The sequence below is a fragment of the Oreochromis niloticus genome, linkage group LG7 (assembly GCF_001858045.2).
Source record: "Oreochromis niloticus isolate F11D_XX linkage group LG7, O_niloticus_UMD_NMBU, whole genome shotgun sequence".
Taxonomy (NCBI): Eukaryota; Metazoa; Chordata; class Actinopteri; order Cichliformes; family Cichlidae; genus Oreochromis; species Oreochromis niloticus.
Window position 1 is genome coordinate 47494080 of NC_031972.2, and position 25555 is coordinate 47519634.

The 25555-nt window shown below is 40.5% G+C and overlaps 3 protein-coding genes across 6 annotated transcripts in view; 1 reads left to right on the top strand and 2 right to left on the bottom strand.

Annotated features, from left to right (window-relative positions):
* The window catches only part of tmem117 (transmembrane protein 117), a 48137-nt gene extending 42092 nt beyond the window's left edge, over positions 1–6045 (bottom strand). The window contains exons 1-2 of one of the 3 annotated variants that reach the window (XM_005451006.4): positions 5527–6045; positions 3727–4034 (exon numbers count right to left, since the gene is read on the bottom strand). In XM_005451006.4, coding sequence (XP_005451063.1) covers positions 3727–4006 — 280 coding nt within the window. In that variant the 5' untranslated portion in view covers positions 4007–4034; positions 5527–6045. Of the gene's footprint in view, positions 1–3726; positions 4035–4392; positions 4827–5526 lie in introns of those variants that run through there. The other 2 variants (XM_005451007.4, XM_019361758.2) reach the window with 2 other exon arrangements.
* A 4228-nt stretch (positions 6046–10273) lies between these two features.
* Positions 10274–18696, top strand: twf1a (twinfilin actin-binding protein 1a). The gene is made up of 9 exons (XM_003443912.5): positions 10274–10298; positions 11661–11741; positions 11884–12062; positions 13118–13213; positions 13379–13483; positions 15211–15336; positions 15978–16128; positions 16271–16392; positions 17418–18696. Exons 1-9 carry the CDS (start codon positions 10274–10276, stop codon positions 17583–17585), a joined length of 1053 nt encoding a protein of 350 aa, XP_003443960.1. The 3' UTR covers positions 17586–18696.
* Positions 17847–24534, bottom strand: irak4 (interleukin-1 receptor-associated kinase 4). 2 transcript variants are annotated; one of them, XM_003443911.5, is made up of 11 exons: positions 24147–24534; positions 23899–24044; positions 23413–23562; positions 22804–22964; positions 22660–22724; positions 22451–22565; positions 22240–22349; positions 21562–21748; positions 21041–21103; positions 20572–20736; positions 17847–19026 (listed from the first exon to the last, which is right to left on the bottom strand). In XM_003443911.5, exons 1-11 carry the CDS (start codon positions 24305–24307, stop codon positions 18964–18966), a joined length of 1386 nt encoding a protein of 461 aa, XP_003443959.1. In that variant the 5' UTR covers positions 24308–24534; the 3' UTR covers positions 17847–18963. The 2 variants fall into 2 exon arrangements, with proteins under 2 accessions (XP_003443959.1, XP_025764583.1); XM_025908798.1 differs by lacking the exon at positions 17847–19026 and having other exon boundaries at positions 19600–20736.
* Between the last annotated feature and the right edge of the window lie 1021 nt (positions 24535–25555).

Sequence of the window (25555 nt, forward strand, 5' to 3'; positions counted from 1 at the left end):
AAGGGAGGATGACAATGGAGTCACAGCCTTTATAAAGGAGAGTGACTAGGAGGAAGCTGAGCGAGCAACAGAGTGATATAAGAACAGATGAAAAAAAAAAGTCAGGTTGGTGAAAAAGAAGAGGAAATGTATGAGGTGTGAGAGCTGACTAACATGTTCCGCTGCAGAGCTTCTCAACCTGTCACAGCAGGAAAAACAGCTCGAATTAACAACATAAAGAGTTCTGCTATTATACTCTGTCATATTTGAACAAAGCCTTCATTAGTGTTAATGCATTAGTACGCCAACACCACCTGAACTTTCTTGCAGTGAAAAACCCTTAGTCTTTCACTTGAGACAGTTTGACTGGCATGAAAAACTACAGCCCTGTTCTAGTAAAACAGCTCTATTAAACTGGGAACTTTACTGATATCACACATCAAAATGTGAATACAGATTTTGAGAACAACCACTGCATCTGTGGGGGGGGGGAGATCGATTTGGGTCAGTTATCGGTAGGGATGGGTACCGGTGTCCGGTGCCATCTGACATAAACGGTAGTAACCAGACCGAAAAGCAGCGCACATTTCGGTGCTTTTTTTTCCTGAGCCAATTCTAGCCAATCATTTTACGTTTCCGAGGATAGTAGGCGGGGCCAGGTACGTACGTTCTTTTAGAGCAGAGCTACAGATTAAAAATGCCCAAGGCGAAGCGGTCAAAAGTCTGGCTGTACTTCACAGCAAAAGATGCAAACTCAGCAGCCTGCAACAAGTGCTTTAAGCTGATACTGTGATACTGTCAAAGGAGGTAACACGTCAAATCTGATGAAACACCTGGCGACGCGTAGTGTTTTTTTTTTTAAAGCCAAGAAATGCGCCGTGTTTGATAGCTTGCTGCGAGACCTCACACCGTGCACATCTACTGCGGGTGTGGTGCCTGTTATCGACCCTGAGTTAGCAACATCCCCCAAAAACCCGAAGAGGAGAGTCCTGGCCCCTAGCCCTGTCAGTGTAGCAGAAATGATGACGGATGATGATGGCAGCAGCAGCCGTTCTCCTCTGCGTGAGTAGCTTCATGTTGTTCGTGTGTAATTAATGTTGAGTAGGCTAACCACATTATTACATTAATGCATGTAAGGTGAACTAGCAAACATCATCATAGTTACATGTGGCTGTCTTCTTGTTTGATGGCAGATACTCCCTTCACCCTGGCCAAAAAGGCTAAAATGACCAAAGAAAAAGTGGAAAACAGTTAAACATGAGAGGTTTTTGGACAAAGTTTGTGTTTTTTCCATTGTTTAAGCACTGCTTCCAGCCAAGAGTGATGCCATATATGCCCTATAGCTGCAGAAAAGGCTAACATTGTTATCTTTTTACAAAAAGACAGCTGAATATGAGAGGTTTTTGGACCAATTTTGTGTTCTCCATTCTTTAAGCACCGGTTTGAGCACCGTTTAAGCACCGGCACCGTTTCAAAAGTACCGGTTTGGCACCGGTATCGGATAAAACCTCAGCGATACCCATCCCTAGTTATCGGTCATATCCTGACTCAAAAGGCTGGATCGGATATTGTGACAATTTGCTGATATATATCTAAAGCCAATCTACTGAATTCACTTCTACGTTGCTCTGTGTTTACTATGCCACACAGCAGTGCACCAGCTGCTACGGGAAAGCTAATACACCATGGAGGAGGCTAACAGCTGAACGCCAGCAGTTTGGAGGCATTTCACACTGATTACTCCAACAGCTTCTCTTTGGTTGTTTACAATAAATCTTTACTTGACTGTAAACTTAGCTAAAAAGCTCTGATGATGATGCTTTCCTGTCAGGTTCTTACTCTTTCTTCAGTCTCTTGCACTCTCACCATTGTTCTGTTCGGTGTAACATTTTTTGGGAAGCTCTTATTTCACTTTTGCTAATATGACATGCTGAAATTAATATTATTTCACTACAACCATCTTTTGTCAGCAAGAATGTTAAAAGTGAAGTGCTAAAGCACTGTGCCAAAGTCTCTATCCACCCCTCAATTCATTGTATTATCCTAGAGAAGTAATAAATAGAGGAAGTGATTTATGTAAACATATAAACATACATAGAACTATGATATATAAAGGAAAAAGCTGTTTGTAAAATTGTAAAATGATTGAAAGTCTTTAGTATATGACCACCTTTATTCTTCAACACAGTGTAAGCTCTCTTAGGCAAGTTTTCTTGCCATTTCTTTAAGTAGTCTTTAGGAATAGTTCTTCAGGATTTTTGAAGATCAGTCAAAGCTCTTCTTTGGGTGTTGGCTGCTTTCTGTTCTGTTCTCATACTGCGTCAATAATGCTGAGGCCCAGGCTCTGGGAAGGCCAGTCGATGACTGATAGTGTTGCACTGTGTTTTTTTCTGTCCATGTATGACATTACTGCTTTGGTAGTGTGTTTGAGATCTTTGGTGTCCTGAAACATGAAACTGATACCAATCAGATGCTTTTCAGATGGTACTGCAAAATGAATCAAAAAGATCATACTCTTCTGTATTCACAATGTCCCCAACACCACTGCCTTAAATGCAGTCCCAGACCATGACAGAGCCTCCACCGTGCTTTACAGATGGCTCTGAACACTCACTGTTGTACCTCTCTCTTGATCTTTTCCATGCATATTGATGCCAATTTTAACCAAATACTTCAGGCTTTAAAATCTCAAAGTTTTAAGTTCATCACTTTTTAAGACCTATTGCCACTTTTTTCACAGTTCACTTCTTGTGTAATCTGGCATGCCTCAGCCTTTTTCTACCCGTTTCCCTTCTTTAAGAAAGACTTCTTCACAACCATTGAGGCAATTTCTGATGAGGCTTCAGTGAACAGAAGACGGATCAGTTGAACAGCGAGATGCATCACTCAGGTTCTGTGTCAGGTCTTTGCTGGTATTTTATTATATTTCTTAAGGACATTACCTTCAGATACTGTTGATCTGCTGTAGATGTTTGAGGACACATTGCACACCATGCTGGATTATACCAGGTTTTTGACTAGTATCTCTTTGGGAATCACCTTATTGGTACATAAATTGTATGCCTATCAAGCTGTGTAAATAAATATAAAAGTATAAACACAAAATAAATACAGTTTAAAATGTAGAAGTTGCTAAATTGTCTGTTATGTGTAAATACATAACACTGACCTATGAATCATTCTGTTAAGTCGCTTAACAAACCAACAACAAAAAACATTTGAAAGTGGTCAGGTATGAGGACTGAAAATTAAAATAAAAAAGCAAACAGACACTCTTCATTTTATATTTTTATATTTTGGAATAATTAGAGGAAGAAATAAGGGAAATTTTGTTTATTGCTTGGGTGTCTGCCATGAATACAGGAGTGTGCTTGTGAGTCCAACATTAAGTCTCTGAGGTAATCTTCTAATATTATTTTCATCTGCACTTTTTCTACTGAGACATTTCTAAACACCTCTAGTCACAGATCTGTTGAAGGAATTCAAGTCCTCATATAGAATTTCAGTGTACATCTAGTTACCGCAATTAAAAGATTAATGGGCAATGATTTCAACAAAGAAAATAATCAACAATCTCTTTAATTACGTTCCCATTGACAAAAAAAAGCAGAGTAGGAGTATAAACATGCTTCTCCCCGATGAATAGCAACAACAAGAACATCAGTGGGGGGGGGGTGGGGGGAGTTCCCTCAGACAGAAAAGCCATTACTCTGCACATTCCACTGCATTATTGTGTGCATGACTTACCAAAGAGCTGGCGGTGAAATATAAACTTCCCGGCTAACAGGCCAGTGATAATGGCCAGTATCCAGCAAATTACTTTCAGGATGTTCCACCCGAGGCCTGGGTACTTGTTGAAGAGGAAAGAGAAACAGTTCCCCACCACAATCATATGGGCCTCTGTCTGACTGTGAGAGATGGGGTCCTCGGCGAAAATTAGGAAGTTAAAAAAGGTGACGAGGTACGCCACAATGAGACGGGACCACGGGTGCTGGAAATAGTAGCGAAAAAGGGCATCTATTTCCATCTTGCTAAGCCCTCCAGCCACACTACACCTGGGAGTCAGAGAGAGAGAGAAAGTGCTTCTTTTAGTCAGATTACATTACCAGCCAGGCAGATTAGAGTAAACGCACCCCTCAGACACAGATTAGTGGTTGGAATATCACTAAAGATAATGGATTAGGATCACGCTCAATTCAGACCCGGCTCAGATAGCTGAGCAGCACCTCCAATAACGCGCACAGATATCTTAACACAAAACCAGAGTTTCCAATCAGTCCTAAGATTATCACACAGCCGTAAATTAGCAAACAGCCTATATCCTGTAATCAATTTAAAGAAGAAAGAAATAACATAAAGTGGACGATCAATCCACTCAAGTGTCATCTCGTGTCTGTGAATCACGTGTCATACCTGGAAGTGATGGACTCTTGAAGTACTATATATCTATCAGCTATAAATCGCTGGCTCGTCTCCTTTCAGCCTGTCTGCTCTGTGCTCTTCTTAAAAGAAACTGTTCCAGCATTACAGTGAGGCTTTCCCCGGCAACACCAGCCAAGCAGTGCATGAGTAACCTGCAGACACCCCGTCCCTCCTGTATTTTTAATCATTATTCACCCATGAACTCCACTATTTCTTTACTCCATCGCTCTCTACCTCTTTGAACCATCTGACTTTGCTGGGCTGAACTTCTGCCTGCTTTCATACCTTCCCTAAAACAGGGCATGGAGGGGGAAGAAGGAATTATGTAATGGCTTCAAAAATAGAGCTGGCTATTAAATTTCACCGGCATCATGTTTGTCTTGTCATGATGCTGCCACCTTCGGTGATAGTAGGCTGATGAGGTAAAATGCAGATTTAGTTTGCTTTCTTTATCAAACTGCAAGCATTTAGAGGAACAGGAGCAGGAGGAGGAGACAGACTTTTAGTGTGACCGGGGACCTGCTCCCATTCTGTGGCTAGCAACTTGTGACCGGAGAGTCCCAAAACATGAGTGAAGTGGGACTTAGCACCCAAAAAAGAACAAATTGGGCCAGGATAAGTTTATCTGAAGGTGGGTGGGTGGGCTATAGTGGGCTATACCCTAGATAATGACGATGAGTAATGAAGAGCTCAACTGATGTTTCGGGACCTGCAACCACATTAACCATCTCCATCATCTTTATGATCCCAGATCCTCTGAACTCTCTCTAAACCATAAAGATTAGATTTGCACTGATCAGAGCAGTCTAAGTGCTACAGGAAAAACTCCAAATGGCCTCTCTATTTGGGGCACTTCTGGCAATTTCTGAATGGACTATCGTGTTCAGGGCATTAGTGCGTGATCACACCAATCTCCCTTCTAATGACGCCAAATGTCACATCACCGACCCTGTATAATTATCAGATATCACAACAAGCTTGACCATTTTGGCTCCTTCTTAACTGAATGTAGGGTACACCGAGTGAGATGTGGGACAGCCAAAATCCGTGCAAGTTACCTGCATGCACGTCGCTTTTTCTCATTTGTGCATGAGCAGTGGGTAAAGTCGACACGATTTTACGCACCTGCTCCACGCCGTTTTATCTCTCAGTCGATGTCCAGGACGAGAAGCCCCGCTCCCGCTCTGCTCTCCGGCCACATCAAGCCGACAGCGGCGCTCTAATCATCCTAAACAGGAGATGATACGACAGGGCTGAAGTGGGATTATCCATGCGACCTGTTGTTGTTGGTATACGACAGAGGCACCCACAAATCCTCTGTCATTGTGCCGGACTGTCCATACGCCGGGCGGGGCGGCTATTAAGCGGGCGGTGCTTCGTCACTGGGTCCCCGCCGTGAGGTGCTGTTTCTGGGTAGTAAGTAGGACGCTTCTACCGCCGCTGTAGCATGGATGGAGGAGACTGGATCCACACAGCAAGCGCAGCATCAGTGCAACGCAATGTAGCCAACACGTTGATTCACTAGCGCCAAAGCCTGAGCCAGTACAAATACACGACTTCCGCTCACGTGTTTCAAAATAAAATGAGACCGATTTCCATAACACAAGTAAGACTTGAGGAATGTATAAGTATGTATCACAACAGGCCAAGGACTTTTCCCGAACCTCTAATAGCAACGGATTAGATGTTATTTTCCTTTATTTTTCAAGTTACTTGAACTTAACACATTAAACATCATTAGAAACTACCAGATTTCTATGAGATTTCTGAGGAAGATTTTTTCTGCTTCTGAAAAAAAAAACTGTCACACATAAGAGATTTGGAGTTATTTCCTTTAAATTTTGAATTATCAATTCAAAACTTTGAGATCCCAGCTTTTTTTCAGTAGCAGAAACAAACATCCACAGTGACTGTCATCGTTCTGGTTTATGTTGAAGTTGTGAGTGTCAACGGTCTTTCATCTTCAACCAGAATATCAGATAAAATTATCCACATTATCCAAGTTCATCATATCAGGGAAAAAGTCTATCCTACCAGGACACTGGAACGAGGTACAATTTGCCAGTGATCATTCATTTGTTTAGTCACAATAATGGCAAATCAGACACTTACACTCATTTATATGTTCCGAAATCTACATCACATCGACGAATGGTTGAAGATGAGCCCACCTCAATCAGTGGACCAGAGCTCAGTAAACAATTTACTTAATACTATTGGTAAATTATTTTGTTTCACATAAACGTACTAGTAGCAGCAGCACAGGATTCATCACTCTAAGCCACACTAGTTTATTATTACAGTTTATTTTGTAAAAAGAAAAAAAAAGCTTCAAATCATTTCCTGTGTGACTGTGTATCATACTTGACGCAAAGCTGAGAAGGGAATGATTTTGCTGCCATGGGGCTCATTTATTTATTTATTTAAAGAAGAGACCAGAGGCAGGAAGCCCGGTGGCTTCCAGATGTTGCCGGATTTCATGCCAAATAGGATCTGCTGCTTTGAGAGGCGGAAATTTCCTGGTATGACAGATCAGAGATGTGGAAAAACTGTATAAAATGTAAAAAATGAAAGATGAATGAATATTGATCTTTATATTAATATTGATCTTAAGCCATAATTAAATACAGTCAGTGCTTTATTTTTTCTTGTCTTGAAGAATATAGCTGACTTTAAACCAGATAACAAGTTGACTTTATTTCTTTGAACTCACAACATTATAAAAGCAGATACTATACACAGATAGTGGAGTAAAGCATTCATTATTATTTTATTATCCCTTTTATTTGAATACCCAATAATAAAATAGCATTAAAATATCCCATAAATAAACCGGAACTGTTAGCATGAATATGCATATATATGATGCTCTTCTTCGTGGGTTTCTAGCATCTCTACATACCAAGACCAGGAACCAATACTCCTGTGAAAGAGTACCCTTATACCCTTTCTTCTTGGCTTTTTCATTTAACATAAACTTGTGTAGAAATGTGTCCCTTGTGAGCATAGTATAGTCTATGAATTCACATATAAAACTTTAGGCACTCTATGTATTACAGAATCTTTTGTTTTTAATAAGTGAAAAGAAGCAGCAAATCTTCAAATGTTACACAGGATTAGCGATGTACTCTACCAGTGTGCAGTGTTGATGAAAATAAAACTAGTATGTAAAGCCACATCTGGATAAGCCAAAGTTGTTTTGGACTCCAATGCAGTGGAATTTGAGCCAAAGGTATATTTAGCATAGAAAACAGCATGTTGGTGAAAATACTATGCTTTCAGAGAAGAAAAACCGATTCCAACAAATCTCATGCAGTCTTTCTAGAAATGGAAACTGAAAGCACACCTGCTTCTTCAATAGCCAAATATCACCTTTGAGAAACTTAAGCACTAACTCTTAAACTGTAAAAATAGCATTGTAAGCTGTAGATATGAATGCCTTCTGTGTTGTGAATCTGATGTCATCAAATTTGGGACAGATCTCACACACTAATCATGCTGCTGGGCAGAAAGTGGTAAACTTGAAAGACTTTTTAGCATCACACAATCAATGGGAATAAACCCACAGTGTTTTCAGTTTTCCTTGTCCAGAGTCCCAATGTGAGGTTCTTTTAAGATCTATTACCTTGAACAACATTTTTTAGTCTGTTTTCAAGCACTGAAAAACAGACTTAAATGCAATCACCAAAGAACACATATAAACAAGAAATGAAGAAAGCCACAGGGGTGGGGGTGGGGATAGGCTGAAAACCCACCAGTCTATTGTAGAGTCAGAGTGAGAGGTGAGTTTTCCCCCAGTCAGGTCGCCAGGGCTGCGACATTTACACAGACAACCATTCACACTTATATTCATACCTACAGTCAATTTAGAATCGCCAGTCAACCGAACATGAATGTGTTTTGTATGTGAGACAAAGCTGGAGTACCTCGAGAAAACACAAGCAGCACGGGGAGATCATGAATTTTCCACACAGAAGGGCGCCAGCCAGCTGGCTGATTCAAACCCAGGACTCTCTTGACTCTTTTCAGTGGCTGGTGCCTGGTGCCATGAATGTCTGTTTCTTTGTGTTGGCTTGTCTGTGTAAAGCTTGTATGTTGTCCCTGTGCTTGTTTGAATTCTTACACAATACTCTGGCTTCCTCTGACAGTCCAAAGGCTTGGTTTTAGGTTAATTGGCAATTCTAAACTATTGTACTTTGACTTTTCTAAGAGACTAAGTAATTGTCTTATTTTAAAATGGTGTGTGTATGTGAGTACTGCTACTGTGCTTGCCCAAAGCCTGGTCCCCTTTAGTTCCCTGTGTAAGCAAATCTCCTGTTTCATCCATGCTCATATGAACACATGTGAAAATGTGAAATACAAGATATATTTTGATTTTTTTTATACCACCAAGATATTTCTCAAAAAAAAAAAGTCAGAGGGAGGAAGCTCTGTTTTCACTAGATAAGAGGGACAAGTGCAGCAAGGTAGCACGTTAACTTAATGTCACCATTATTTTTCATTATTATTTCCATTATGAATATGAAAACTTCTCACCAATAGTGTCCTGGGATTCAACAATAGTGTATATATCAAAGTAATTGCAAAAAATGATTTAAAGCAATGATACTAATAAGAGCTATACACATTTTACAAAGGTTTGCTGCTAGTGCTTTTACTTTTACATTCAAACACTTGCACTTTCTCCTTTGTTTTCAAAGAAGCTCTAAATTCAGCTTCTGGGAGAGGTGTAGTAGAAAGATTTGTACTGTTGTATTTGTAGTAACAAAAAGATCAATGCTGAAAAATACTACTTCTAAATTTATAGAACTGAAATCATTACTTAATTCCATAATTTCGTTTACATGTACAATGACAATAAAAGGCTATTCTGTTCCGTTCTATTCTATTATTGAGTTCTTTATCAGGAAGAAGAAGCAAAAGTTGTAAAAATGAAAAAGAAAGCAAAACAAAGCCTGTTTTCAGAAAAACTGATAAAAGGCTATTGTATTGTATTGTATTGTATTTTATTCTATCATGAAAATAATCATCACTGCAAGTTTTAAGGTGTGACTGTGACCTCTGAAAGCAGGAAGCCACGCAAAGAGCCACTGGTTTCCTGGCTGGTAGGCAGGCAACACCAGAATTCACACTAAGAACACTGTCTTCCACCTCTTCACCTCACTGCTACCATACAGAGCACATGCACCTGCAGATAAAAGGCGAATGAAAAAAACGAGACTTCAAACAGAACAGCAATAAAAACAAATACATAGTTTTTGCACAAAGTACTGCTAAATATACTACAATATACCGAGCATGCACTACACAACCAAAAGAAACAAAAAAGAAAAGAAAAGAAGTTAGAATTTCTTGTTCTATTGAGTCCAATTTAATTCACAGCAAAGGTATGCAAGAGCAACCCTTGGACACACCCCCTCACCCTGATTGGTCGTTTTCATTCAGGTGCAGGACTTGGCTAGTCGACATTTATCTGTCTTTTTTTTTAATCAAATGTGACAAAAGAACCCCAATATTTATAAATGCTACGCGCCGAGTCTTTAAATGACACAGCTCAACAGAAATCAACAAGCTGTGTGGTTCATTTTTCCACAGGAAAGTAAAAATTAAAAAAAGCTAGAATACAGTTTTCATATTTGACAAAAAGAAAGCAGCGACAATCTAATAAAGCGTGACCCACCTAAAGTATCGTCTCCGTTTAATAAAAAGACTGAAAAAGCACACATATTAAAATAAAACACGATTACCTTCCTGTTGTGATTTTAGTGACGACAGACTCGGGGCGGGTCTCGCCGATGTAGTCCACTTCCTGCTTCTCTGCCCTGGTTTCTCCTGATCAGCTGCATCAGCCTTTTATCCGACGAAAGCCACAATGTCACATCAAACGGGCATTCAAGGTAGATGCTTTCTTTCTGATTTACAGCTTTCGGCCTTTACGTGTTTTGTTTTGCTGAGTGTCTGATTGCCCGGCGAGCTTTAAGCGCCTGCAACAATTCATTGCAAGGGGAAGCTAGCGTCAAGTTAGCTAGCCACTCCTAGCTAGCTTTGAGCTATCCTGATGTGTGCATATGTGTGTGTGTGCGCGCGTGCCCTGTTTGGACACTTATGACCAGGAAATCTAATCCTGAGTCTCTAATCAGTTTATGAGCGACCTAAAACACGACTACTCATACTTTTTTCCCCCCTCGCAGTGCTCGAAAAGCCTGTAATACCCCAGCCTTTTAGCATCAAGCATAAATCCGGTAGTATTTAGATTTCTGAGTAGATTTTGAATGGACAGACGACGCCTTCATTTTGACAAACTGCTGGCCTGGTACCTGTCGGTGTTTGCAATAATCCGTGAATGGTACTGGCATTGCCTAAGCCGTGTTGTTATTTAGAAAAAAGAAAAAGGGATTTAGGCAGGGCGTGACCACTTCTTATACACGATGACATCGCAGCAAAAATGAAAACAACCCCCGAGGTTAAACTTACAAATTAAGCAACCTTAAAATAGAAGTGCAAACGTACTTGTTACTGCTGTGTCCGAATAGTGTTTTTTTCTTTTTCTGTTTTATCTTTTAAATATATATATGTTAAACGTAAAGCTTAATACAGGGGCTTCTCTAAGCTAAACCCTTTTTTGTGGTTGTCTGTAGCTCACCAGATTTTGGTGGTGGTGAAAAACAAAAGTGAATCCTAGTAATTCAGGGAATATGACCCAGTTCATTTACTAGCATGCATTCCTGTGTGTTGTTGTGTTACATGGAGGATTGTGCTTTAGTGCCTTCCTGCAAAACTGATTTTAAAAATGTCTAAATAGTTTGTTGGACTTGTGCCATTAAGGTGCCCTTGGGGTTTGTGTTACAGCTATTAAGAGGTTGGTTTGAATCTGAATTATCACCCTTTTTTAATTTATTAAAAGAAAATGTATTTATTGTGACTGGGTTTGAGATCAAAGGTTAAACTAAAATAATAGGACTGACAAGTTTTCTTGATGGCCTGCTCACTCAAAGCCTGCAATACGGGATAAAATGCTAACTTTACAAAGGTCTGCAGGTGCTGAATGCTTAATGAGAAGATCATTTTGTGGCCTTTATCTAATGGCTGACATCAGATGGTTCACAGCCTATTATGAGTCATTAAACCTTTAGGTGTAGACTCACAATCCATGACTCATGATGGCCATGTTAAGATGAGTGTGGTGTTGTTGAGCCTGCATTGTTTAAAGGAGGGGGGGAAAAAACCCTGACCTCTTATGTCTTTTTTTTTTTTCTCAGCGGGGAATGATGTGAAGGATATTTTTGCCAGTGCGAAGAGCGGGGATCAGTATCGTGCCCTAAAGATCGTCATCAAGGATGGTAAGCAGCGCTCTAGCGTCCTGGAGTTTGTTTACTTCTACCTAAATGTCTGCCAAGGCTGACATTAGCATTTCTTTATAAAGAAACAAAACTGCACCGCTGATTTTTTTTCTCTCTCTTTTTGTCCACATCTGCTCTCCAGAGCAGCTGACTCTAGGTGCCAGCAGGAAAGCATCAAAAAAATGGGACCAGGAATACGATTCTTTAGTGCTGCCCCTCCTCGACGATGACGTGCCCTGCTACGTTCTATACCGGCTAGACTCCAATAACAACCAGGGCTACGAGTGGATCTTCCTGGCCTGGTCACCGGACCACTCTGCTGTAAGAAAAAAAACCCAAACTATCCCGGCTTTAATGAATAGCTTTCCATTCTGCATGGCATTTGTCCTCCTCTGCTATGGGTATCAGACGGGTGGGGTTTACCACATCAAGGCAGCCGTTCTTTTATATGCATTCATTATTTCCTAACAGAGCTCTTGAAAGCTAAATATGGGTAAATTATGTTTTTCCAAATAACACGGTGCATAGCCTCAGCCTCTCCTTCTTGACTTAAAATTTACCCTCATTGCTTTTAGGTGGCATATTCCTTTCATGCATTGGTGTTTTGTTGTAATGCAAATGTGTGTGCTTGCATTTTATGCATTCTTGTCTCACACAGTGTCATTTAAGTCATTGTTTGGTCTCACTGAAACTTGATGAACCACTTGCAGCCTGGAGTTGCTGTGAATAAGAATAGCCATAACAAATAACACACAAGTGTGTTTCTGTAGCAGTGAAATGGGGAATGTTGCGAGGAGAAGCGACCGGTGCCCAGATAAAGTGCAATGGAGGATTATTTGTTGCACTTTTAGCACGGTGGACTTTAGAGTCACTTTCTGAAGGAGGTAGCTGAGCTCAGCATTCCTGACCTCTAGTTTAAAGCACAAGCCTTCAGGTTTAGGCTTGCCTGGAAGTTGCAAAACATTTTTCAAATGCATGCATGCACTCGTTTTTATCATGTGCATTTTTTTTTTCCACTTCGTTAGAATTGGAGCTGGATTTACGTGGCCTAAAATCACACGTTTGATATTTAAAGGCATCTTGTAAAGTTTTGGTTACCACTAGTGTAACTACGCATTTGAGCAGTTCCCTATTTTTATGACAGGAAATGCGGCAATAAACCAGCAAACACATGAAAGAATATCTTGACAGAAGCACCAGCTGTAAAATGTATCACAGCTATTATTTATAATATTTCTCACCTTTTTTAAGGCAAGCAACAATAAAATGTTTTTTTTTTAAAGGTAAAGCTCTCTTTGCATGTCCTGTGTAAAGTTTGCTTAATAAAAAAAGTGTTTTTTTTTTCTTGTTTTTTTTTGTTTTGATATTCATAACAGGTGCGACACAAAATGTTATATGCTGCTACCAGAGCAACACTGAAGAAGGAGTTTGGAGGCGGGCACATCAAGGATGAGATTTTTGGTACCAGCAAGGTTGGTCAAGTGAAAGGCTTGTTACTCAGAAGCTTAACAGTGCCAAGTTAAGTGTCACTATTAGACAATTTTAGCGCCTGATAGGAACTGTGATTACTATATCAGTAACAGTGAGTCAGTGTGTGTTTCTGCATGCCGTGTGATTGGGCTGTTCTTTACCTGCAGGATGATTTGAGCCTCAGTGGTTACAAGAAACATCTGACCTCTCAAGCTGCTCCCTTGCCTCTTACTGCTGCAGAAGAGGAACTGAGGCAGATCAAACTGAATGAGGTAACACACACACACACACACACACACACACACACACACACACTCAGACAAGTGATTTGGATTTTATCACTTGGTCACCGCTTAGAGTTGTCATCATCTTGGAGGAAACGATGTTCTGTGCAGTGCTTGCTGCACACATGCGGTCACTTGTTGACAAGTTCTCTGGCTTGAAGTGTTCTAAAGTGGGTGTGGATTAGGCTTCTCTTTTCTCTTTTGGCATTACGTCATTATCACATTGGAGGCTTCACTGGGAGAAAGCACTGGCTTGCTTTAGCTCAGCGGTATCCCTCCTCATTGCATATCTTGGGTGTGCTAGGTAAATCCAAACCAGTACAGTGTAGGGTATCAATGAAAGCTGGCGCTGAAGCCTTCCAAACAGTACAAGGTCAGCAGCAATGCAAGTGTGCATATGCTTGCCTGGCAGTATCAGTCCAGGGCAGAGATGCTGATGCACTAGAACAGCAGGATGTTCTAATGCATCAGGAAGAGATACAGCTATTAGCCGTGTGTGTATCCATAGCTCCACAAAACGTGCTGTTTAGAGTTGTAAACACTGGTTAGCCTAATCAGCAAAGGGACTAAAAGAAGAGCTCTTTGATTGTTCTAATCTAACATTTACATGTTGGGAGCTAAATGCAAATGAGAGGGTTCTGTAGCTCTTAGTATTTGGCAGTGATTGGTCACAAGAGTACAGGTGAGCTGCATCAATGACTTGTGCCTTTATTGTGATCAAATAAAGAAGTGCTGTAATGTGATACTTGTTGCAGGCTGCTAGTGTCGTCAGCAGTGTTTACAGTGCTGATATCAAGGTCTCTGGGGATGTTCCACATACACTCCAATGGACAAAAATGAAAACAGCAACATTTGAAGTTTCACTCTTTAAACTTCTGGAGAGTATTCCTAGAATTTTGCCTAGAATTTCTTCAGCGTTAAGAAACAACCTGTTTCTAATTGCTGCTCTCCCAGCTTCGCCACATGAACAAGAACCGTCTTTCTTACCATATATGGAAGTGCTCTGAGTAGAGTGCAGGCTGTCTCCAAAAGTACGGTCAATTAAAAGCAGCAGAGCAAATGGGAAGTGAGGTTTTTTGCTCTTCCCACTTGCCCAGCTGTTGAAGGAAGATAATATAGCGTTAATCTGTACTGCCTAGCTCAAAAAGCCTTTGAAATATTTATCGTTGCTTTGCCTCGGAGACTGCCCGCTTTTTTCCAAGCAGATGGAAAAAAGACCTGCAATCCTTTTTGGTATGCGCGATAGCTACATGGGAGGCTCAATCATGTTTGCATGGCATTTCATTTTGTGGGAACAAGCCTCTAAAAATAGATGCAATCCATCAGTATAATCCTTACAGAATTTCCAGTTTTCAGTACAATTTCTCGGAGGCGCCTTGTCACTTCGATACAAGCACCTCATCTGTAATCATCAGGTCTAGCTCTGAAGATGTGCAAAGCACTTGTAATCCTAAAAAGATTGGGGTTTTTTTTCTGTTTTTTTTTTTTTTTTTACTGTGTGCCCTCATATGATTACACTTATTGAATTATTGTGGCTTATGTTTTGATTTTGAAGACATTTGATGCTTGCTAAGTAATGCTATGATCAGCCTACTTTAAAGGCTTTGATATCATGTTTCAGTGTTTTTGTCAATTGTACTGTTTTAATGATGATAATGGGACTGTAGGAATCAAAGTGTCTCTTGTTTCTGTGTCTTTGTTTGTGGTGTGTTTAGGTGCAGACTGACATCAGTGTGGACACCAAGCAGCAGACTCTGCAGGGAGTGGCTTTCCCTATTCATAAAGATGCAGTCGCAGCACTTGAACGTTTCAGGGACAAGAAAATCAACTACGTACAACTGGTGAGTTATTAGCCTCTACGTCGCCAAGTATCAGCACTACATGAACTGGGATTACAGAGTATTGTAAGACCAGCCACATACTCGTGGTGTCTGCAGCTTTCTACATAGGTGTCCGCAAGGCTGTGTCCTGGTCTAAATGACAGTAATTAGCTCAGCAGTGACATATTCAAGGTCAATAATTTGAATGTGTAGTTGGAGTTTTTACCTTATGTTTGGTAAGCAGATTATTTTGGCGAGGAGACCTTTCTAGTTTGAGACAATGAGTTACTCAGTTTGTCCAAAAAGCCTTTGTGTAAATTCTGCTCATTGAAATTCTGACGGTTTGTGTCACAAGATCAGACGAGTCCAGTACAAAGGAATAATTGTGGCACTGTTGTGCATCAGATTTCCTTTTCGTGAGTCTAAAAGCTTAGTTAAAGTGCATTTCTTTCTCCCCTGTTTTTTTTGTTCTATTCATTCTTACTAGTTTTACTCCTGGCTGCTGAGGATCACATTAGCATGTAGAGTAAAGGGAGGTGTTTGGTATTTACTGGCACCACCTAGATTTTTCACATTGTCTGGTAACCAAAGCAGGGACCTTGTGGTTACAGGAGCACTCGACTTACTTAAAGGGTAACTTTTTGCTTCTTTTGTCAAAAAAGAAATTAGATGCTGAACAGGAGCTGATTCGATTGTGCGGCACTGAGCCAACGGAGCTGAAAGATCTCCCAATGAGAATCCCTAAAGATACTCCACGTTACCACTTCTTCCTCTACAAACATTCCCATGAGGGTGACTACTTAGAGTCCACAGGTAAATAATTTCCCATGGGTTATTACGAACAGCGGGAAACAACAAACAAACACTGTATTTTGTACAGGTTTCTGTGTTGTTCTGCTCTGAATGGTGCTTCATGTGATTCCCATCTCACTGTCCTTTCCTTCTTTCTTTGTAGTCTTCATTTATTCTATGCCAGGGTACAAGTGTAGCATCAAAGAGAGGATGTTGTATTCCAGCTGCAAAAATCCCTTGGTCGACATGGCGGAAAACAATCTCCAGATTGAGATTGAGAAAAAAGTAAGACACTGTTTTGTGATATACTATAATAATCAAATCTCTTATGGGAATAAATATAATTTATTTACATAAGAGATTTCCTGATAACGAAAGTATTTGTGTACTGTCTTCCATACAGAGTTTGAAATGGTTTTGGTGGCTGATATGACTGATTACAAATGTAAACTTTATTCTACATGTATTGCTTAAACAAGACTGACGAATAGATAAACCTACAGAGTGGAGCCACCAAAAAAGTTTCAAAGATCCTGATTATTGATTCTACAGTAAATCTCCAGCCATTTACAGGAAGGGTGGAGCGCCATGCTTCCAAAGGATATTTTCCTCATAAGGTGTTTTGATGATGGTGGTGAAGGGCACTCTACCCATAATTTACTCCACTTTACATTACACATCATATTGCCAATGCTTTTAATGTATGAAGGCAGCTTATGTAGGGGAGAGAAGTGTGTCATGATTTATTAGATGAATCAGCATCAGTTTGCAAATTCTGAACATGACAGTCAACAAAAAAGTTCTTACATTTTTCATATTGGATATTCGAGGGTTTTTTTAATTTAAATTTAGTTTTCCTCCAAATAAGTAATGTTAACACACAGTGGCACACAGTGGGCTACGTACTGAACTGAGAGGAGAGGATAGAAACAAAGTATTAATAATATGGCACTACTATCGATCTGATACCAATACCAGCGTTGGTATGGACACTATCGATATTTGGATTCGACCACATGTGCTGTATTTAAAACAGCACACGTCATGGAAAACTTTGCACAGGCTCAGGAACACTTCCAGAAGTCACTGTCCGTTCAGGTTAAACAAATGTCATGCAAATAAAAGCCATATTGTCATCTTAGAATTCATTTGTAGTGACCCGTTCTATTGGACCTCCAACAGCATAACAGATATCGAACATGCTCAATGTTGGACACAGGGGCTAATGGTTTTCTTTTAATCTGTCACACAATGCACCAGTGGTCCAGCTCATCTTTTTAATGCACTTTTTAAATATTTCTGTTTCCCAGTTGGAAATAGAAAACGGAGAAGAACTGACAAGTGATTTCTTGTACGAGGAGGTGCATCCCAAGCAGCACGCACACAAGCAGCGCTTTGCCAAGCCCAAAGGCCCCGCTGGTAAGAAGGGCGGTCGCCGCATCACCCGACCACCGGGGGAGAAAGAGGAGGAAGATTAAACAGACCTCACCGCCCGACCACCACCTCTACCCCGAGCACGGTCCACAGAGGAACATTCCTGCTTTGGGGAGGGGAAGGCAGGAGGGAGGGGGGGTTAATCATTTTCGACACGCTTGTTTAAAATAATAAGACAAAAACCTCAAATTCCCACAGAGTTCACCCACAGACCCAGCTATGCACGCCAAGGACAACTGAGCAATGACACACTTCAGAATTTCCATTTGTAGCTTGCCAAATGGAAGTACATCCATGTAGGTTAGTACATTCATAACAATCCTTTTACTATAATTCAGAGAGGCCCAAACCAAGTCAAAGATGAGGTTGTTTTTTTTTAATTTTCACATCGTTGCCAGCTCTGAGACTTCAAAAATGTTAGTGTAACTAATGTGAACTTTCGCCAATATGATGAAAAGACCCCATTTTGTGTTCACGTGCTCAAATTCCTAACTTCCATTCCTCCTCGTGTCAATTAATGTTTCTGTGTCTAATGTGTTGATTATTTGTCTCCTACTGTTCGCACAATGAGGTGCTCCAAAGCAGAAAAAAAAAAATTCTCAAACTTGTGTCTGACGATTCATTTTAACAGTCCATTTTATATTGGGGGAAAAAAATTGACTTCTTTTTTGATATAACTGTGGTTTACATGAAAAAAATCATCTGCTGAGATACTTATTTTTCTATGCAAGTGCTGTAAATGTACATATTGTAGCTGTGTGATGCTCTTTGATTAAGAAACAGTCTGGTCTGTTGAGGTAGATGTCCACGTCGGTAAGGATCACAGTGAAAGAACTGGGGCTTCCAGAAATATTACATCCACACATTTCAGATTTCACAAGGAAGGAAGCTTTTCCAGCTTTTCTGGTTTCCATAATGACAGGGAATGCCACGCTACTGGATGGGAAAGGGAATAATATAATTACCTTGATCAAAATGTTGCCACATCCACTGATGTACTGATTAATATTAGGCAAACTACTTCGCTCACCTCATGTTTGAAGGGAATATCCCTTTATGTTCATACAGTGTCATTATAATAGAAAAAAAATCATGTTTGGTCTTATGTTTTCTTATAATTCTTTTAAAGAAGAAAAATAAAATATTTAAATCACGTTTTCTTTCACTTTATTTCTTTAATTGTTCGTAATAAATACATTTAACAGTGGCGAGAATAACCGCAGTCAGCATTCTGAAAGAGTTCGGCCATTAGATTTGTTTAAAAGCCTCACAGAAATGTATTCAGCAGTATTTTTACAGCAATTGCACACATAAGCTACAAGCCTTTAAAAAAAACATAGTTAAAGCTTTGCAGTGCAGTAATTCTTCTGTCAGTCTGCAGTGTGATTTGAAGCAAGCTCAGAATTCCCACGATGCTTTGCTTCACGCCTTTCTATCAAGATCCAGTGCAATGTTTTTGACGACTCCGTGAATCTCTGCGTAAACCTGTTCAGACACACAACAATCATAACTACATCATGAAGTTAGCAAACATATATCGTAGCAACAATATGACATTTTCCTTTAGTTCAGCAAGACGAGAGTGCAGTCTCCATTCTCTTACTGCCTGCATTTGCTCCCTAAATCCCCTAAATAATATGTTTGTTATTACATAGACTCCCCATACACTTTATTAGGTACACCTTGCTATATCAAGTTGGGCCCCCTTTTGCCTTTAGAACTGCTTTAATTCGTCGCAGCACAGATTAAACACAGTGTTGGAAACATTCCTCGGACATTTTGGTTAATATAGCGTCACACAGATTTGTCAGGATGTGGTGGATAGGGAGATTTGCATCATGCATTCATGATGCAAATCTCCCTTTCTATCACGTCCCAAAGATGCTCTATTAAGGCTAAGATCTGGTGACTGTGGAGGCCATTCAATTACAGTGAACTCGTCATGTTCAGGAAACCAGTCTGAGACGATCTGAGCTTTGTGACATGGTGTGTTACCTTGCTGGAAGCAGTCATTAAAATGTCGGTTTACTTTGGTCATGGTCAACAACAACACTCAGGTGGGCTGTGGTGGTTAAGCAATGCTCAGTTTGTATTAGGGGTCCAAAGTGTGATAAGACAATGTCCCCCACACCATGACACCAACAGCAGCCTGAGGTTTTGGTAAACTGCTGGACTTTCATGCTGTTTATGCCAAATTCTGATCTTATCATCTAAATGTCAGCAGAAATCAAGACTTATTAGACCGGGCAATGTTTTTCCAATGTTCTGTTGTCCGAGTGAAGTGTGGCCTCGGATTTCTGCTGCTCATCCCATCTGCTTTAAGGTTCAACATCTTGTGCATTCAGAGATGCTCTGCTGCATACCTTGTTAAGATAACGAGTACTGTTGCCTTCCTATCAGCTTGAAACAGTCTGCCCATTTTCCTTTGATCTCTGGCATGTTCACCCTCAAAACTGCCGCTCACTGGATATGTTATGTGGGAAAATACCAGCAGCTCCTGAAATAACCAGAGCAGCCTGTCTGGCACCATCTACACCACGGTCAAAGCCACTTAAATCACCTTTACTTCCCATTCTGATGCTTGCTTTAAACTTCAGCAGGTTATCATTCAATTCAGTTCAACTCTGTTCTATTTACATAGCACCAAATCGCAACAAAAGTCACCTCGAGGTGCTTAAATAACCACAACCATGCCTACATGGCAGTCAGTTGCTGCCATGTGATTGGCCGTTTAGATATTAGTGTTAATAAGCAGTTAAACAGGTGTATTTAATGAAGTGTCTGGTGAATGTATTTTTGCTAATAAATGCCATTAAAAGAAAACCCAAACTATGACCCGACTCAGTTGTTAATGATCCTCTTTTCTTTTCAAAAACTAAAACAAAAAAAATTCCCTTTGTGGGATTTCCTTATTCAGCCTGGTCCAGCTGAGGCTCGTAACACAGGCAAATAGCTCAAGGTGCAAAGCTGTGCAGATGCCAACACAGTAGCTTGACCTATACATTAAATCTGCTGGGATCTTTCCTGTACCTGTCTGATGACAGGCCGTCTGTTTTTCCTGTCATGGAGGCAGTTGCATGCCAAGGAGTAAATACTCTCCACCTGGCTCAGCTCCCAGTCTTTCATTTTTTTGTCCACAAAATCCTCCAGAGTCAGCTCCTCATCTTCATCGTCTATGTCATACCTCATCTCCATCTAGGAAATAAAGTAGGGAACACACACACACACACACACACAGTAATGTAACTGTCATCTTCTGCAAGCATGTTCCATAGATCCTCACTTGTATATTAAATATCAAATGCGGTATCAGCACATGATGAGCACAGATGAAACTTTTAAAGGTGAAAGGTTTGAACTTTTTTGTTTAAATCCTTAACAAATTGACTATTAACCGATAATGTTCCCTGACTTATTAAATGCAAAGCCTTTAATCAGCCGTAAGCACAAAATGTAGCTTGCCAGATAACACGATGAAAGCCTCTTTTGTGTAACTTACCAAGAACTGTGGCTCCCGGTTTTCATCAACTGGCGGGAGTCCAGACAATATTTCTAACAACACCTGTAGATGGCAGAGAGACGGGGTTAATCGCACGGCTCTGGGCAACAGGAAAACTTTATTACCCTAATATGTGGCGGGTAACATCGCCAACACTGCAGTATTCCCACAGCATGTGGGAATGCATATGCTTCGTGGCAAGGTCAGACATTTTAATAAAGCACTGGTCCCAGAAATCATCTAATATGTTTGACAATTATAGCTACTAATACACATAGCTGTGTCCCACAACTGATTTGGGATAACGACAGATGATAAATAACAATAGAGCTCTTTTTTCACGAATAGGGAAAAAAGTATACTGCAACGCTTGTGTCCTGCAGGTATATATGTGTCAGTAGTTTGGGAGAACCTTGGAGTCAAGGAAAGTGCTGAGTACTGCTCTACATTTTACATTACAGCTGCAGTTTCTCCAGCCCTATCTGTGTGTATCTGTGTGTGTGTGTCTGAAGAAAGCCTACCACTCCAAAACTGAAGACATCGGATTTTGGTGTGATCTCTCCTCTTAGCGCCTCCGGTGCCATGTACGCACGGGTACCCACGATCCTCTCAGTCATCATGGTCGTCGATGTTCGCTTGGCCGATGCTCTCGTCAGACCAAAGTCTGAGATTTTGGCCACAAATTGTTCATCTAACAGAATGTTCGCACTAACAGGGAAGAAATACGAGCCAGAGTGAGCAACAAAACATCCCGTCATGTGTCATGTAAAATGTATATTTCTACATTTAGGGAAATGTGATTTTACTGGCTTCCTTGCCAAGAGTTAAACTAAAACATCAATACCTCTTGCATGATTTTGCTCATGAGCCTCTATAAAACTCACTAAATTACCAAACTCTACCTTTCGTGCCCAACCTGTACTGTTGCATTACTAATTACTCATGATCTTCATGATCTTCACCTTTTTCTAATTTTTATTTAGCTCTAAAGAGAACCTTGTCATATGATCTGCAGAAAACCATATGGGTAAGCTTTCTCTACATCCCCAGTCTTTTTTTGGTTCTTTGTCTAACACAGTAATGTGATGTAATGTGTATAGTGTTCCATAAAGGTACGGGACATCAAAAACGGGACATTTTCTCTCTTCTTTGTGGGATATCTCTAAACCAATAACGATGAAAGCTTTCGCTCTATGAACCTTTTAACATCTCTGTGGACGTGATGGTTGGAGTGCAGATACTCCAAACCTTTGGCTGTTCCTTCTGCTATCAAGCACCTGTGGTGCCAGGAAAGTGGAGGACTTCCTTCCTAAATGAACAAAAAAAAAAAAAGCATGTAATTAAATCCCTTTCTGAAAGCACTGGGACTGAAAAGCAGACTGTTTGTGTAGAAGAGTAAATAATGCTTACAAAGCAAGCCAGTCGGTCTAATAAAGATCCATTGGCCATGAAAGCGTACACTAAACACAGGTGCTGTTCGTCACAGGAAAATCCAACCATGTCAACCAAGTTCTCGTGTTTCAACCTGTGGAACAAATGCTGTTATTAAACCACACCTGCATTTGTAAATACACGTATGTTAAATATGCTTCTTCACCTTCTTCCTGAGGGAAACTTACACTTTCAGAGTCTGGATCTCTTGGTTGAACTGATCTTGCAACTTGTCCAGTGGCATGTCGTCCACCTAAATAATACAATATCTCAAATGCAATTAACAGCAGTACACAGAGGCATGTGGTTCTGTTAAAAATATTTTCACTTACTGGATTGAGTTTTTTCACTGCAACTGGTTTGTCATCCAGGAGACCTTTGTATACCGTCCCAAAGCCTCCCTCTCCAATTCGGCTGCCACCAGCTGACGTGGACCGGTCATCAAAGTTGCCTGTGATCCTCATCAGGTCACTATATAAGAAACTGGAGAAGCCTAAGGGGGGAGACGCAGTAAACTGCCTCATTAACTTCTCTGATCAAGAGCCCGATGCTGCCACCTGCTGTCGATTACATAAAATCACATCTTTACAAAGAAGCAGCATCACTTACTGAAATCAAAATATCATCTTTGTTGACTACCCTAAACCACTATAGAGCAGCTTTGTTTACAGTGCTCTAATGTAATCAAGTAGATTTATTGCACTACTTTAGTGCTGCAGTGGCAAATTTACATGGTGCTGAGAAAGATATGACATTTTAATTCACTGAAACCAGGCTTTTCAGCAGATAATGAAAGATGAACATTATCTACTTAAAAACATCACATGAATATGACTCATAAGTGACTGTGTTAATAAATGTCATACGTGTCATATGTTCAATGTCATATGTTCAATCAAGATATGAACATAAAATTAATACATAATCAAAAAGTGAAAGACCTGTGTGTATTGGTTCGGTGTTCTCCTCTGGCGTCCGAAGCTGCAGCACAGTGGTGACAGGCTGCTGCACATCTCTCTCTTCCAGCAGTCTGGTTGAAGCAGTGCTTCGGGTTTTTAAAGGAGTCAGCTGTGTCTCCAATGGACTGGACTCTTCAAATGTGTGAGGACAAAAACAAAAAATGATCAGAATAAATGATTGGGTTTTACATCCTGTATCAGTGCGGTTTGACTGTTTCCCCTTATGTTCCAGGCATCACACCTTTAATATAACATAACAGATGTTTACTCATCCACTACCCAAAAAGTTCAGAAGTTTTTTGCTACATCTCTTATTGCAATTTCATAACTCGTGGTTAACATCTTATTTTCTTACAAGAATTAAAAAAAGGGGGGATACTGGGAAAACGATTTGGGGTAAGTTAAGATTCAAAGGTTTATTCTACCTGTTGCGTGTGGTTACTATTTAATGGCTTTTAAAAGTCATACCGGGTAGCAGAACATTGGCAGCAGCCAGTAACTCGTGACTCTTCAAAATGTCCACAAGTTCACCCACTGTGCTCTTGGTGGTCCCCCAGTCATTGAGCAGCTCCATTGTGGGACTGCGACCCTGTGCAACAAGACCCTCAAATCTCCTTAAAAGACAGCGGCACATATTCAGTAAACAATAAGTAAACAATCAGTGTGATTTCATTCAGTGAAAAGCAAGCACGTCAGAAAGTTTGCCCCCATCTTACCTGACATGAAGCTGGGAATACCTCGGCTCCCCGCTCGGTTTCTGTATATCTACAAGAACTTCTTTCCACCTGTCCTGAGGATCCAAAAAATCGGACAACTTGCGACGTAAACAATAACCGAGGTTACGAATATAAGTAGCGGAAGTTACTGAACTATCCATTCTGCGGGGAACTTGTGACCAAACCCGAGATTGGGTTTTATCTAACAGTCATGTTGTCATGATCTTAGACCTGAAGACGTTAATTATACTCCATCGAGTGGATTCTTTAATCCAGAAAAATCGCAAACAGTTATGTTTTGCTCACATACCTAAAAAAACAGTGTTTTCCGATATTGAGCAACTTCCCCAAACGTAACCAGCAGGGCTGGCCCACAAAAGGTCTCCGCCTACAAAGCGGAAACGCAAAGAGTGAGTGCTGTGGTATAATACAGTCTGTGCTGGCTGTTCTTACCTGTAAGCGGGCACAACAAACTAACAATAAACCTCCGTGTGTTTATTTATATAATTATCTTTTTGGTAACACAAGAGCACAAGAGCAGAAAGGGAGACAGCTGTCGTGTGATGGTGGTTTACAGTGTCACAGTGCCCTCTAGTGGATAATGGAAATAAAGCAAATCTTCCATTCGGGGCTGTTTGTGTATGGCTAGTGCTGTTGCCTTCCAGCAAGAACACCCTGGGTTTGAGTCCACCACTCGGCTGGGCCTTTCCTGTGTTGAGTTTGCATGGTGTCTGCGTGGGTGCTCTGCCTTCCAGAGACATGCAGTTAGTGGTGCCCGTTGGTGTGAATGGTTGCCTGTTTTAGTCCTGCGTCAGGTTGGCGAGCTGCTCAGGGTGTAAACTGTCTCTCACCCAAATGATATCTGGGATAGGCAGAAAAGGATGGATGGAATGAATAACAGAGAGACCTTAGAACTGTGATTGAATTCATAATAATTGCTGCGTATATCAAATATTATAATACTTGTATGCATATAATTTAAATGCACAAAAACAGAAGAAAATAGAAAATAGTTCCCTTAACATCTTCTCAATCTCGATCTTCATCTTCTCTTATTAAACTCTAGGTTTAACGCATGCATTCATTTGGAAATGTGATCATATAGCTATATAAGTAAGTATTATGAAAAAACAAACACACATCTTTTTTGTACCTATTTGTGTATGGTGAATACATGATTTAAACACTCAACTGGACATTTATGAACTACTATGTTGCTACATCAACACACAATGTAAACCAAAGGGTGTCATTTTTGCAGGATGTTAGGTATCGATCAGCCTATCCATCACCCATAAGGCACTTTTTTTTTCACTGGTGTTTAAATCACAGTCACAGTCCAGCACAGACACCCCCCCCCCGCCCCCACCCCACCCCAAATAAACTCCCCAAATGTGTTGCAGGACAAA